Source organism: Notolepis coatsorum (genome assembly GCF_963971535.1).
Source record: "Notolepis coatsorum genome assembly, chromosome: 3".
Classification (NCBI taxonomy): Eukaryota; Metazoa; Chordata; class Actinopteri; order Aulopiformes; family Paralepididae; genus Notolepis; species Notolepis coatsorum.
In genome coordinates, this window is record NC_140167.1 from 96109005 (window position 1) to 96124954 (window position 15950).

Here is a 15950-nt window from a genome sequence, read left to right on the forward strand (position 1 = left end):
TATATGATATGCAAATATACAGTACTGTTACCCATAGATCCTGACAGAGAATATATACATATGATGGGGAGGAGACTGTACATTAGGAGGGGGTGGGAGAGAAATATATATACATGTTGTTGTGATGCACCTTGTTTTGTTGTCGTTATACTGTTGTCTTTGCTGCTCTGGTCTTGTCTTAATTGAAGTTGGTGGTTTTATTGAAGACTACCTAAACCGAGAGAACCATGGGGGATGACAGCGTGTGGATGAAGTTACCGGTCGACCAGAAATGTGAACACAAGGTAATTGGTACAGTCAATGTACAGTTTCTACATCAAATGTATATACTCTTTTTTAGACTCTTTTTGTATCACAAACTGTACTGTATTTGCAAATCTGGTATGTTATAAATGTATAGATGTAGCATTACTGTCTTATCTGTATGTCATATGTTATGAATTGAAAATGGGGGACCCTGATGTAAACAAGACTAAAGTCTTTCTCTGGTCTGCATCCCCTTAACAATTGTGTGTATTGAGCTGTACTGTATTGTACCCATTCTGCAATCTGTTAATAAAGTTTTCAATCAATGGTTAACCTTTCCCCATTGCCCCCCCCCCCCCCCCCCCCCCCTGTCACAATCGTGACTCGAATGTCAATACTTTTAGTGGGTAACTTTAAAATGGCTATAGTTCCCGTTTCACAGCCCCTCTATATAAAACATAGCTTCACCTATACCCTGATGGGGAAAGTGGTGCAGTGACCTTCTGAGCTTGTTCTGTAATCTACCTTGTCCCTTCTTGCTGTTCCAGGTATGGAAGGCCAGGTTAAGTGGCTTTGAAGAGGCTCTCAAGCTGTTCCAGATCTTGGACGAAAAGAGTCCAGAATGGGGGAGGTTTCAGGGCATCATCACAAAGTTTGTGACCGAGTCCAATGCCATAGTCCAGCTGAAGGGACTGGAAGCGGCTCTGGCCTATGTAGAGAATGCACACCAGGCTGGCAGGTACAGTAATGACTCACTTGAGTTGATTTGAACAATTGGACACGTCCTGTATTTGTTCCATGCCTTAACAAGGTCCTTAATAAGTGCTTAAATAATTTGTTTTAACAAGGTGGTTAAAGTCCTTGAAATTCAAAACAACCATTCACATTGAAAGTTTTGTTCATCCATGATAAAATTGTTCTGAATCAAGAAATATATATTTTTAAAGTGTAACAAGTTGTCGGAAATGTGTTTAAAAAAAATGCATTTAAAAGTAAATTGTATCCTTTTTAAATGCCCTTTTTTTTTTTATAAAATAGTGATTAGAAAAGTACTTCAGTCCTTGAATTTCATTTTGCAATGTCTGTGGGAACCCTGCTTAGACTTCCTCTCCTGTCCACAGAACGGCAGGTGAAGTGGTGAGCGGCGTGGTGTGCAAAGTGTTTAACCAGCCCAAGGCCCGGGCCAAGGAGCTGGGCTCTGACCTCTGCCTCATGTACATGGAGATCGAGAAAGCAGATGTTGTACAGGAGGAGCTCATCAAGGGGCTTGAGAATAAGAACCCTAAAGTCGTCGTTGCCTGTGTAGAAACCATACGCAGAGCTCTCTGGTGAGTGGAGCCAGGAAGTGGCCCCGACATGTCAGACCCGTGGAAGGCTATGCAAGCTGAACTGGCACTTTGGCCAGGAGCCAAGAAGACTTTAAGTCTTCTTAAAGTCACTCAGACATCCCATGTTGGTGTTTTGTCTTTCAGCCTCTAGTGAATTCCACATGATTTAATAACAAAGTAGGGGGGAAATCTTATTTTCTTTTGAGTCTGTACAAGTCGACAGTTTTTCTCAGCCTTGCACGGTTGACCTGTACAGACAAAATTGGGTGTTTTTTTGCCTTTCGTTGTGATGACATCACCAGGAGAGACTATATCCCAACACACCACCATGGTAGCCTCCTACAGATATGTTGTGTCATTCTGAGGTGTAGAATATATTGAACTGTGCATCCAACTATCTGCGTTTAGACAAATACGTTTTTTGCTATAAATTGCAGAAGATTTGTTGTGTTGGTTTTTAGTTTTAATTTTTTTGCTCCAATGATTAAGACGCTGCCCATCACCCGCTCTTGCTTCCAAAACAAACAATACCATGTGCAGCACACAAATGGAATTTATATTAGAAACGCAAGATACTTGTGCCCTAATGAGCAGCATTTCCGGGGGACAAGCAAATGCAATTGGCCTATTCGGAACGGGCACTGCACTAGTGTTATGAATGGGACATCTTTTGCCATCCCCACTGGAAACGCCCATTCATTTAATTTCTTAAAACCTTGTACCATGTGTTGGTACGACTGAATTCTTTGCCTCTCTCCCTCCAGTGAATTTGGGTCCAAGACGGTGACTCTGAAGCCCGTGGTCAAAGTTTTGCCAAAGCTGTTTGAGTCCAGAGAGAAGTCTGTGAGAGACGAAGCCAGGCTGTTGGCTGTGGAGGTCTACAGGTGGATCAGAGACGCACTACGGCCTTCACTGCAGAACCTGGCGCCTCTACAGGTCAGTCTAGCTGTAGTCTGCTCTTGACTAGGGCTGGGTACCGTTGGATCTCCTCGCGCCTCTACAGGTCAGTCTAGCTGTAGTCTGCTCCTGACTAGGGTTGGGTTCTACAGGTCAGTCTAGCTGTAGTCTGCTCTTGACTAGGGTTGGGTTCTACAGGTCAGTCTAGCTGTAGTCTGCTCCTGACTAGGGTTGGGTTCTACAGGTCAGTCTAGCTGTAGTCTGCTCTTGACTAGGGTTGGGTTCTACAGGTCAGTCTAGCTGTAGTCTGCTCCTGACTAGGGTTGGGTTCTACAGGTCAGTCTAGCTGTAGTCTGCTCTTGACTAGGGTTGGGTTCTACAGGTCAGTCTAGCTGTAGTCTGCTCTTGACCAGGGTTGGGTTCTACAGGTCAGTCTAGCTGTAGTCTGCTCCTGACTAGGGTTGGGTTCTACAGGTCAGTCTAGCTGTAGTCTGCTCTTGACTAGGGTTGGGTTCTACAGGTCAGTCTAGCTGTAGTCTGCTCTTGACCAGGGTTGGGTTCTACAGGTCAGTCTAGCTGTAGTCTGCTCTTGACTAGGGTTGGGTTCTACAGGTCAGTCTAGCTGTAGTCTGCTCTTGACCAGGGTTGGGTTCTACAGGTCAGTCTAGCTGTAGTCTGCTCTTGACTAGGGTCGTTGGGTTCTACAGGTCAGTCTAGCTGTAGTCTGCTCTTGACTAGGGTTGGGTTCTACAGGTCAGTCTAGCTGTAGTCTGCTCTTGACCAGGGTTGGGTTCTACAGGTCAGTCTAGCTGTAGTCTGCTCCTGACTAGGGTTGGGTTCTACAGGTCAGTCTAGCTGTAGTCTGCTCTTGACTAGGGTTGGGTTCTACAGGTCAGTCTAGCTGTAGTCTGCTCTTGACCAGGGTTGGGTTCTACAGGTCAGTCTAGCTGTAGTCTGCTCTTGACCAGGGTTGTGCCTCGCGCCTCTACAGGTCAGTCTAGCTGCAGTCTGCTCTTGACCAGGGTTGGATCTACAGGTCAGTCTAGCTGTAGTCTGCTCTTGACCAGGGTTGGGTTCTACAGGTCAGTCTAGCTGTAGTCTGCTCTTGACCAGGGTTGGGTTCTACAGGTCAGTCTAGCTGCAGTCTGCTCTTGACCAGGGTTGGGTTCTACAGGTCAGTCTAGCTGCAGTCTGCTCTTGACCAGGGTTGGGTTCTACAGGTCAGTCTAGCTGTAGTCTGCTCTTGACCAGGGTTGTGTTCTACAGGTCAGTCTAGCTGTAGTCTGCTCTGGACCAGGGTTGGGTTCTACAGGTCAGTCTAGCTGTAGTCTGCTCTTGACCAGGGTTGGGTTCTACAGGTCAGTCTAGCTGTAGTCTGCTCTTGACCAGGGTTGGATCTACAGGTCAGTCTAGCTGCAGTCTGCTCCTGACTAGGGTTGGGTTCTACAGGTCAGTCTAGCTGTAGTCTGCTCTTGACCAGGGTTGGGTTCTACAGGTCAGTCTAGCTGCAGTCTGCTCTTGACCAGGGTTGGGTTCTACAGGTCAGTCTAGCTGCAGTCTGCTCTTGACCAGGGTTGGGTTCTACAGGTCAGTCTAGCTGCAGTCTGCTCTTGACCAGGGTTGGGTTCTACAGGTCAGTCTAGCTGCAGTCTGCTCTTGACCAGGGTTGGGTTCTACAGGTCAGTCTAGCTGTAGTCTGCTCTTGACCAGGGTTGGGTTCTACAGGTCAGTCTAGCTGCAGTCTGCTCTTGACCAGGGTTGGGTTCTACAGGTCAGTCTAGCTGCAGTCTGCTCTTGACCAGGGTTGGGTTCTACAGGTCAGTCTAGCTGTAGTCTGCTCTTGACCAGGGTTGTGTTCTACAGGTCAGTCTAGCTGTAGTCTGCTCTTGACCAGGGTTGGGTTCTACAGGTCAGTCTAGCTGTAGTCTGCTCTTGACCAGGGTTGGGTTCTACAGGTCAGTCTAGCTGTAGTCTGCTCTTGACCAGGGTTGGATCTACAGGTCAGTCTAGCTGCAGTCTGCTCTTGACCAGGGTTGGGTTCTACAGGTCAGTCTAGCTGTAGTCTGCTCTTGACCAGGGTTGGGTTCTACAGGTCAGTCTAGCTGCAGTCTGCTCTTGACCAGGGTTGGATCTACAGGTCAGTCTAGCTGCAGTCTGCTCTTGACCAGGGTTGGATCTACAGGTCAGTCTAGCTGCAGTCTGCTCCTGACTAGGGTTGGGTTCTACAGGTCAGTCTAGCTGCAGTCTGCTCTTGACCAGGGTTGGGTTCTACAGGTCAGTCTAGCTGTAGTCTGCTCTTGACCAGGGTTGGATCTACAGGTCAGTCTAGCTGCAGTCTGCTCCTGACTAGGGTTGGGTTCTACAGGTCAGTCTAGCTGTAGTCTGCTCTTGACCAGGGTTGGGTTCTACAGGTCAGTCTAGCTGCAGTCTGCTCTTGACCAGGGTTGGGTTCTACAGGTCAGTCTAGCTGTAGTCTGCTCTTGACCAGGGTTGGGTTCTACAGGTCAGTCTAGCTGCAGTCTGCTCTTGACCAGGGTTGGGTTCTACAGGTCAGTCTAGCTGTAGTCTGCTCTTGACCAGGGTTGGGTTCTACAGGTCAGTCTAGCTGCAGTCTGCTCTTGACCAGGGTTGGGTTCTACAGGTCAGTCTAGCTGCAGTCTGCTCTTGACCAGGGTTGGGTTCTACAGGTCAGTCTAGCTGCAGTCTGCTCTTGACCAGGGTTGGGTTCTACAGGTCAGTCTAGCTGCAGTCTGCTCTTGACCAGGGTTGGGTTCTACAGGTCAGTCTAGCTGCAGCTCTGGACCAGGGTCGTGTTCTACAGGTCAGTCTAGCTGTAGTCTGCTCTTGACTAGGGTTGGGTTCTACAGGTCAGTCTAGCTGTAGTCTGCTCTGGACCAGGGTCGTGTTCTACAGGTCAGTCTAGCTGCAGTCTGCTCTTGACCAGGGTTGGGTTCTACAGGTCAGTCTAGCTGCAGTCTGCTCTTGACCAGGGTTGGGTTCTACAGGTCAGTCTAGCTGCAGTCTGCTCTTGACCAGGGTCGTGTTCTACAGGTCAGTCTAGCTGCAGTCTGCTCTTGACCAGGGTTGGGTTCTACAGGTCAGTCTAGCTGCAGTCTGCTCTTGACCAGGGTTGTGTTCTACAGGTCAGTCTAGCTGCAGCTCTTGACCAGGGTTGGGTTCTACAGGTCAGTCTAGCTGCAGCTCTTGACCAGGGTTGGGTTCTACAGGTCAGTCTAGCTGCAGCTCTTGACCAGGGTTGGGTTCTACAGGTCAGTCTAGCTGTAGTCTGCTCTTGACCAGGGTTGGGTTCTACAGGTCAGTCTAGCTGCAGTCTGCTCTTGACCAGGGTTGGGTTCTACAGGTCAGTCTAGCTGTAGTCTGCTCTAGACCAGGGTTGGGTTCTACAGGTCAGTCTAGCTGCAGTCTGCTCTTGACCAGGGTTGGGTTCTACAGGTCAGTCTAGCTGCAGTCTGCTCTTGACCAGGGTTGTGTTCTACAGGTCAGTCTAGCTGCAGCTCTTGACCAGGGTTGGGTTCTACAGGTCAGTCTAGCTGCAGCTCTTGACCAGGGTTGGGTTCTACAGGTCAGTCTAGCTGCAGCTCTTGACCAGGGTTGGGTTCTACAGGTCAGTCTAGCTGTAGTCTGCTCTTGACCAGGGTTGGGTTCTACAGGTCAGTCTAGCTGCAGTCTGCTCTTGACCAGGGTTGGGTTCTACAGGTCAGTCTAGCTGTAGTCTGCTCTTGACTAGGGTTGGGTTCTACAGGTCAGTCTAGCTGTAGTCTGCTCTTGACCAGGGTTGGGTTCTACAGGTCAGTCTAGCTGCAGTCTGCTCTTGACTAGGGTTGGGTTCTACAGGTCAGTCTAGCTGTAGTCTGCTCTTGACCAGGGTTGGGTTCTACAGGTCAGTCTAGCTGCAGTCTGCTCTTGACCAGGGTTGGGTTCTACAGGTCAGTCTAGCTGTAGTCTGCTCTTGACCAGGGTTGGGTTCTACAGGTCAGTCTAGCTGCAGTCTGCTCTTGACCAGGGTTGGGTTCTACAGGTCAGTCTAGCTGCAGCTCTGGACCAGGGTCGTGTTCTACAGGTCAGTCTAGCTGTAGTCTGCTCTTGACTAGGGTTGGGTTCTACAGGTCAGTCTAGCTGTAGTCTGCTCTGGACCAGGGTCGTGTTCTACAGGTCAGTCTAGCTGCAGTCTGCTCTTGACCAGGGTTGGGTTCTACAGGTCAGTCTAGCTGCAGTCTGCTCTTGACCAGGGTTGGGTTCTACAGGTCAGTCTAGCTGCAGTCTGCTCTTGACCAGGGTCGTGTTCTACAGGTCAGTCTAGCTGCAGTCTGCTCTTGACTAGGGTTGGGTTCTACAGGTCAGTCTAGCTGTAGTCTGCTCTGGACCAGGGTCGTGTTCTACAGGTCAGTCTAGCTGCAGTCTGCTCTTGACCAGGGTTGGGTTCTACAGGTCAGTCTAGCTGCAGTCTGCTCTTGACCAGGGTTGGGTTCTACAGGTCAGTCTAGCTGCAGTCTGCTCTTGACCAGGGTCGTGTTCTACAGGTCAGTCTAGCTGCAGTCTGCTCTTGACCAGGGTTGGGTTCTACAGGTCAGTCTAGCTGCAGTCTGCTCTTGACCAGGGTTGTGTTCTACAGGTCAGTCTAGCTGCAGCTCTTGACCAGGGTTGGGTTCTACAGGTCAGTCTAGCTGCAGCTCTTGACCAGGGTTGGGTTCTACAGGTCAGTCTAGCTGCAGCTCTTGACCAGGGTTGGGTTCTACAGGTCAGTCTAGCTGTAGTCTGCTCTTGACCAGGGTTGGGTTCTACAGGTCAGTCTAGCTGCAGTCTGCTCTTGACCAGGGTTGGGTTCTACAGGTCAGTCTAGCTGTAGTCTGCTCTAGACCAGGGTTGGGTTCTACAGGTCAGTCTAGCTGCAGTCTGCTCTTGACTAGGGTTGGGTTCTACAGGTCAGTCTAGCTGCAGTCTGCTCTTGACCAGGGTTGTGTTCTACAGGTCAGTCTAGCTGCAGCTCTTGACCAGGGTTGGGTTCTACAGGTCAGTCTAGCTGCAGCTCTTGACCAGGGTTGGGTTCTACAGGTCAGTCTAGCTGCAGCTCTTGACCAGGGTTGGGTTCTACAGGTCAGTCTAGCTGTAGTCTGCTCTTGACCAGGGTTGGGTTCTACAGGTCAGTCTAGCTGCAGTCTGCTCTTGACCAGGGTTGGGTTCTACAGGTCAGTCTAGCTGTAGTCTGCTCTTGACTAGGGTTGGGTTCTACAGGTCAGTCTAGCTGTAGTCTGCTCTTGACCAGGGTTGGGTTCTACAGGTCAGTCTAGCTGCAGTCTGCTCTTGACTAGGGTTGGGTTCTACAGGTCAGTCTAGCTGTAGTCTGCTCTTGACCAGGGTTGGGTTCTACAGGTCAGTCTAGCTGCAGTCTGCTCTTGACCAGGGTTGGGTTCTACAGGTCAGTCTAGCTGTAGTCTGCTCTTGACCAGGGTTGGGTTCTACAGGTCAGTCTAGCTGTAGTCTGCTCTTGACCAGGGTTGGGTTCTACAGGTCAGTCTAGCTGCAGTCTGCTCTTGACCAGGGTTGGGTTCTACAGGTCAGTCTAGCTGCAGTCTGCTCTTGACCAGGGTCGTGTACCGTTGGATCTTTTCCATCCTGGTGCCAACATCCATACTGTTCCTACATTCTCTCCCTCCCAACAAAAACCAAGCCAGTTTTGGGGGGAAAAGTGAAACGTGCTTGAAATGATCTCATCTATAGAAACCATGGCCAACATTTAGGATTTAGGCGGAAGTAAAGCAAACTCATAAGTGTGTGTAGTCCTTCGAACGAGTTCATAAAACAAACTACACTTCCCAGCTCATGCCAGCCCTTTTCTAGCGTGAACCTTTTTTCTTTATAGTTTTTTTTTTCGGGATCATATCTCAAGGGTGGAACACACGCACCTGAACGTTATTGCCATAAAATAGAACGCAGTTAGTTTCTCTACCTTCTGTGAACGTCTGGCAAAAAAAAACGTGTTGCAATCTGATGAAAAATGGCAGATATTTACATTATAAAAAAGCAACTACTTGCAGTAGATTTCATTCATTGTGTTTGCTGCCCTGTCAGGGGCTCCCGGTGGTACTAAATCCAGATTGAACTCTTGCCATTGGAAAGGGGAGATTTGGCCCGATCCATAGATGTGTGACTTGACCGGAATGTAATTTATAGGCCTGATATTCTATATTCATATTTCATGTGTCCGCATGGCAAAATTCAGTATTGTATCTACAAAACCCCCTGTAAATCATCTGCCCTTTACTAATTTGCTTGGATTTCTTGTACACGTGATCTCAAGAAGGTGCTAAATGAGCTCGGTGGCAATATTTCATGCCTGGAGAATGTTAGCATGGCATTATTCACTGTCGGATGAAAGAAGAAAACGTAAACTCATTCCAGGGCTGCATTATTAGTGTCTCATTACAAAAGTATACATTTCACATGATTAATACTCTATTCTCTAACTTTCCCAATTATTATGGTGAATAATTTCAAAATTATACTTCCGCAGGCTGTGGTAATTAACAAAAGGTCCCAGTACTTAAAACATTTTAAGTAAGTCTTTCCATTGTGCCTAATAATGTCCATCCAATTTTCTTTAGTTGGAGGTTCTTGTTGATACCAGCGACACGTGATCGCTTGCCTATGACTAGACTCTTCCAAGAGAATTAAAAACATTATAATTTAAATAAAATTTGAACATGAAATCCATCAAATATAAGGTCTTAACGAAATTATATGAAGCAAATTACCAGCCCTTAAACATCCAAATTAAAGTCCATACCAGTGGAAATCCCTGCTAAACAGTTTAATGAGTGGGACAAATTGATTTCTAGGTCATATGGAGCGAGGGAAAAAACTAAGAACTACCATCGGACACTTCAACTCCCTAAAGAAAGGGGAGGCATTTAAATCAACTGATATCCCACTCCAGGCAGTAATTGGAGATGGGACAGCAGGCCTAGACCCTATATAGAACCTTGAACCCATTTATTGTGCTCACTCTGCGAACATGGTTTAAAATTGTGAAACGGTTCAAGTAAAAAAAAAAAAAAAAAGGATCGGGATCCTGAGGTGGTTTGCCTTCGATTTAGGATTTAAACCAAGAATGTATAATCAAACATTTAAAGAATGGGCTCTCCATGGTATTTCCTCATTCTGTACAATGTTAGAAAATGGAGAACTGGTGAGCTTTTTTAATTTTTTTTAAGATGCCTACAGCTACGCCAGTATTTTCTAAAAGAGGTTCTTCTTCTGGTGTCTTTAGACCTGCAGCTCAGTTGAGGCAAGCCAGGCCAACGTTTCATCGTCCAGTTCCATCAGACCGCGTTCTCCATATGGTGGCCGGTGTTTGGGGCCACTGGTGATTATATGTTCCACAGTCTGTGCAGGGGCTCCACACTCGCATGAGGCACCGTCTTTGAGGCGACGTAGCGTCCAACGCCGGTCCTTAGGCGGTCGAGGGTTGTCCACTGCTTCTGGGGCAAGTCCTGACCAGGGACATCCAGAGGGTCATTGATGTAGAGGTGCAGCCTGCATGGTTCTGCTGACCTCCACTGGTCCCTCCATCTCGTCCTGACCCAGGAGGCCTTGGAAGTGTCAGATGGTGTTGTGTGGAGTAGGCTTGCATGGAAAAGGGGCGCCGTGACTTTAGGCGCACACGTCGTGGTGGTATTGTGAAGGAGGTGGGATGCACTGATCTGTGCCTTGCGGGAAAGGGCCAGTGTGGCTGCTTCTCGTCTGATGGTAGCCGGGGCAATACCAGCGAGTACGGGCAGTTGGTTTACCGGTGTGGCTTGTAGGCAGCCAGAGACTGTCCGCAGGGCGCTGTTGAGAACAACATCCAGCTTCTTCACGTGGGTGCTACGGCACCAGACCGGGGCACAGTACTCGGCGGCAGACAACACCAGGGCCAGTGAGGAGATGCACAGTGTCTTTGTTGAGGCTCCCCATGTGGTGCCGGCTAGTCGTCGTATCAGCGCGGCACGGGCGGTTGTTTTTCCCCTGGCACCTTCCAGGTGTTTGAATGACCGTGTTCTGTCAAGCTTCACACCGAGGTATGTTGGTACTGTAGCCGGACGTTATCCACCATGACGCTCATCTCACGGGTCTAAAAGAGGTAAATGTGTAAGTCCAATAGACTGTGTTATACAGATATTCATTCAGGCATACAAAAATAGGACGAGTAAAACTGTCTTAATTATATAATGGCTTGGTTCAGGCCAGAACTGACTCACAAGTTCCATTAAAACAAATTGGGAAAATTAATAAAATATTGAAATAACTGATTTATGAATGGGAGAACATGTGCAGAACTCAATGTAGCTCGACTAACTCAAAAACAGAATTCTGCTGGAAAAACATGACTAGATTTGTCATAACTCCCCAAATCAAGAGCAACCATGTTGGAGACTGTGGCCAGAGGGAGGCAAACCACTCTCGTATCTTTTGGAATTGTCCAGGTATTCAATGTTATTGGCAGGAGGGGACTTTTTATTTTTTTTTATATTATATTTTTGGGTTTTCTGTATTTGCCCCACTGTCAGCCTGGGGAGGGTGTACTGGTGTAGAACTACCACATGCCACCTCCGATGCATGTGGAGTCGCCAGCCGCTTCTTTTCACCTGACCTCCAGAGTCTCTGCAGTGGTAGGCGAGCGCTTGGTCCACTGCGCTACCCAGCTGCCTAGGAGGGGCCAGATATTTGATAAATGCTTTCTGCAGCCATTTAACACAAAAGGATGACCCTCATGCATTGCAAATTTGCATCAAATTCAAAAGTTAATCGCGAGTTAAAACAAATGGTGGCATTAATAGAATTGTGCGTTAATACCGCGTTAACTTTGACAGCCTTGGTATATACCTTTTTGATTTGGGGTTTCAGGCGATCAACCAGAACGATTTGGGCATATTGCATATAACTCGTCATATCTTGCGATCTATGAAAAAAGACTGGATTATTTTGAAAAGGGGCGATGTTTAGCGTGTAATGGTGCACAAACTACACTATGTAGAAATTAACTAGTCAGTGATGGACTATAAACAATGCCTGCCTATGAGCCTTACTATTGTCTCCATAGCTATAATACAGAACACATGATGGGTCTGCAAATATCGCTAAAATGGTCTAACGCTGGCGCCATTAAGTAAAGATGGGGGGGGGGGGGGGGGGGGGGGGAAGGGTGTGGCGCTCAAAAAGATAAGGGGTAAATATACTTTCATGTGTATTAACAAATGTTGGTTGTATTGTTGTGTCTTGTCACCAGTTGAAGGAGCTCGATGAGGAGTGGGCTAAGTTGCCCTCGGGAGCCCCCCGGCAGAGCCGCTTCCTGCGCTCCCAGCAGAACCTGCGGGCCAAATATGAGCAGCAGCAGCAGCAACGGCAGCCAGAAGGTGGCGTGGATCAAGCCGACGGTACACAACTGGCATTACTAGCGTTGCAGTGGTTGTGTAATATGCTAAATGTTTTCCAAGCCTGAAATTTCTGTTGGATGTACAGTACAGGTTTTGGAAATGGATTAACTTTTTAAAATTAGTTTTTACTTAAGATTACCCTAACCAAAAATAACAATTCCATATATGGCCCCAAGTTATAGCTTCAAAATCCAACAAACATGTACCTCTTGATCATTGACGGTGACAAATATTGTTCATAGAAGTTGTGCTGTGTACAGGGATTAAAGCGCTCAGTCTTGAGACTGATTTCCGGCAATAAAAAAAAAAAATTATCTTTCCCCCCCCTCCTTTATTCCGATTTTTCTCCCATCCCACGGTTAGTCGTTATGCCAATTCTCAACCCCCTTCCTGGTTGTTACGCACTCCCCCCTACTGTTGGTCCGAGAGGCCGGAGACTGTCTCATGCTTTCCTCCGACGCATGTGCAGCCGGCAGCCAGCCTGGCAGCGCAGATTCTCACCGGGAGAGTAACGTGTGGAAGGTCACACTACCTCCCTCCAGATCCTACCCTTGCTGTGCAGGCGCCCCGACCGAACTGTAGGGGTCGCTGTCCACAACGCCCAGGACCCACCCATCAGCTTTCCCACCCCTAACACTGCTGATAGTAACGCCGAGAGCTGGATTCGAACCCAGCGTCTCCAGCGTTTATGGCCAGCGCCTTGCCCACTACACCACCTAGCCGCCCAAGATTTCCGGCAATTTGCTACCTGGTATAATATGATTTGTAGATGCATACAGATTGCAACTAAATTGAGCCAATCGGCGGCTTCAAATATGATTTTAAAAGGGGCTTTTTTCTGTTCCGCCGCCGCCCCAAGCAGAGTCATTGGTGTGGGGGTGCGCGGGCTGATGTTGACGAACAATGGATGCAGCGACTCGAGAGACGGATTACGCTAAATAGTTTGTCGTCGGAAATGTATAATAATCGCAAGATGCATTCGGACAGTGTTGGATCTAACGATGGATTTATGGACACATTTCTGCCTGGACCACAAAGCTTATCGAAGGGTTAGCGCGGCGGCTCTACCGGGGAGACTCAGCCTGTTATGATATGAAGATGTAATTGTAGTGCTGTCAGACCCTGATAAGAGTTGTCTTTTCCTTTTTAGCTAAGACTATTAAATAAAAATATACAGTGGAGGTTAAAATAAGAATATGACTTCAGGAGTCAGTCAGATTTTTTTGCTTTAATCCCTGTGTAATAGAATGTGATTACTAGTGGTGGGGGGGAAATATCGACAACAAGGACGCCTAGTATCTATATTTTTTCTAGTAATAATAGTACAGTAGTCCACACACTCGTGTGCATTCAGTTAAGTTGGAATATGACTGTAATACAAACGGTTCAGTTTGTCGGGTACATGCAACACAGATTAGTGTTGACATTGAAGTGAGATGAACAGACTGAAAACTTTATTTGATTAGATAAACATGTTGACGACGTTTAACTTTGCAGTTGAGAAAAGGTAATATATCGCAATACTCAGCATATCTCAATATATTTTGAATCGCAATACTATCGTATTGTGACTTAAGTATCGTGATAATATCGTATCGTGAGGAACCATCCTATATATTTTTTTAAATGCAGGTAAAGTGAAGAGTCATCTTTTAGGACCACACCGGTAGCCATCCCACCAACATCCTCCCACCCTACCCTACCGCTCTCCTAGTGTAGCATAGTGGTGAATGGCAGCTTTCCCTTTTACATCTCATTAATGGCCTTTAAAACATCTTGCATTATGCGTTCTATAAAGGTGACTGTATGTTGGTCCAATTACTGCCTACCATAAAAAGGAAGTGTAAGCACGGACCAGGTAGGCTAGGTTTATCACTAATGTTTGGAAGAATAAAACAAAAAAAATTATTTGAAAAAGTGTATAATGGTCAGGGGTAATGTAAAATATGTGCTGATTAGTAAATGGGCTAAAACTCATTAAGACTAGTACGTGGTCCTTTTAACATCTGTTGAATAAAGATATTTATTCCCTGAGCATCGGGTCCCCCCAGGGCTGTGTTTTCAGTCCCCTGCTGTACTCACAGGTTCAGCTCCAACTACAACTCCATAGTGAAGTTTGCGGACGGGGTGGTGGGGCTGATCTACTGGGGCACGTTGGTGCAGGGATAACAGCCTACTCCTGAACATTGGTAAAACCAAGGAGCTGATCGTGGATTTTAGGAGAATACAGCAGGGGACACACAAGCTACTGTGGATAAATGGGTCTATCGTAGACAGGGTGAGCAGTTCTTAAGTACCTGGGGGTCCACATCTCAGAGGACCTGACATGGTCAACTCGCATAGCCACTGTGGTTAAAAAAGGTGACGCAGCGCCTCTACCACCTGAGACAATTAAGGAAGTTGTTCAGAGTATCGGGGAAGATACTCCACTCCTTCTATTCCGGGGCTGTAGAGGGCGTTCTGACTGGGAACATCACTGCCTGGTTTGGAAATGGCACAGCCCAGGATAGGAAGGCCCTACAGAGAGTGGTGCGCTCATCAGAATGGACTACGGGTATTGCACTACCACCCCTGCAGGATTTATACAATAGGAGGTGCAAATCCAGAGCCTGTAGAATAATGAAGGACCCTCACCACCCCAATAACAGCCGGTTCAAACTGCTGCGGTCAGGCAAGCGCTTCTGCCTTCCGTATACACGCACAACAAGAACAGCGAACCTAAGGCTCAGCTTCTTCCCTCAGCCCATCAGAACAATGAACACTGATCTCTCCACACACACAACATTCTGCACTCGCGCACACGCACCACAGGTCACTTTACAACAAGTGTCCATTTCTTGTGTGTTTATATTAACCGCAAGTATAGCATGGGGACAAACGGCACATTGTATAAGAGTGTACATATGATCCAGTGCCTTTGCACAATCGAAGCGGGCATGGTCAACCGCATTTCACTATGTGATGAATAAAACTCTTGAATCTTTCTTAGGTGAGGAGATGGAGAACACTGTGCCACAGGTGGACTCCTATGAACTCCTGGACCCAGTGGAAATCCTCTCCAAATTGCCCAATGACTTCTATTCAAAGATTGTAAGCTTCGCTCGTCTTCCTATTAAAGTATTCATTGAATAAGCCTGGGGGGGGGGGGAAATCGATACGTAGTAGTATCGTGATACTTTGCGTGGTGATACTGTATTGATATTTAATTACCGGTATTCATACAAATTACATTTTAAGTTTTTTTGTATAAGGAAGTTGCATTGTTAATTTCAATACCTGAAATAGTACAGTAGTCCACACACACACACGTGCGTTCAGTCAAGTTGGAATATGATTGTAATACAAACAGTTCAGTTTGTCAGGTACATGCAACACAGATTACAGTGTTTACATCCGTCTGCTTGAGAAAATACCATGTTCTGCAATAAAAATGATTGAAGTGAGATGAACAGACTGAACTTTATTTTATTAGATAAAACATGTTGACAAAGCTTTACTTTGCAGTTTAAAAAGATAATAAATAAATTAAAAAAAGATTTATCGCGATACTATCGTATTGTGAGGCCTCTGGCGATTCCCACCCCTGGTAGCTGGTAAATGAACGTCCTCCGGTGTTCCATTGCAGGAAGCAAAGAAGTGGCAGGAGAGGAAAGAGGCCCTGGCTGCCTTGGAGACGCTGGTTCAGAACCCCAAGCTGGAAGCGGGAGACTACGGGGAGACGGTGCAGGCGCTGAGGAAGGTACTGCAGTCTGGAGTCTGGGGCTGTAACTATGGTACTGCAGTCTGGAGTCTGGGGCTGTAACCTGCAGTCTGCTCCCTGGGGCTGTAACCTCAGTCTGCTCACTGGGGCTGTAACCTGCAGTCTGCTCACTGGGGCTGGAACCATGCAGTCTGCTCACTGGGGCTGTAACCTCAGTCTGCTCACTGGGGCTGTAACCATGCAGTCTGCTCACTGGGGCTGGAACCATGCAGTCTGCTCACTGGGGCTGTAACCTGCAGTCTGCTCACTGGGGCTGTAACCATGTCTGCTCACTGGGGCTGTAAC

The 15950-nt window shown here is 47.4% G+C and overlaps 1 protein-coding gene across 1 annotated transcript in view; it reads left to right on the forward strand.

The window, feature by feature from the left end:
* Nucleotides 1-227: 227 nt before the first annotated feature.
* The window catches only part of LOC311225921 (cytoskeleton-associated protein 5-A-like), a gene marked incomplete at both ends in the record, with an annotated part of 38472 nt that continues 22749 nt past the window's right edge, over nucleotides 228-15950 (forward strand). The window contains 7 exons of the mRNA XM_084311312.1: nucleotides 228-284; nucleotides 795-985; nucleotides 1368-1574; nucleotides 2339-2510; nucleotides 11758-11905; nucleotides 14895-14995; nucleotides 15531-15644. Of these exons, the coding sequence (XP_084167438.1) occupies nucleotides 228-284; nucleotides 795-985; nucleotides 1368-1574; nucleotides 2339-2510; nucleotides 11758-11905; nucleotides 14895-14995; nucleotides 15531-15644 (990 nt within the window). The remainder of the gene's footprint in view (nucleotides 285-794; nucleotides 986-1367; nucleotides 1575-2338; nucleotides 2511-11757; nucleotides 11906-14894; nucleotides 14996-15530; nucleotides 15645-15950) is intronic.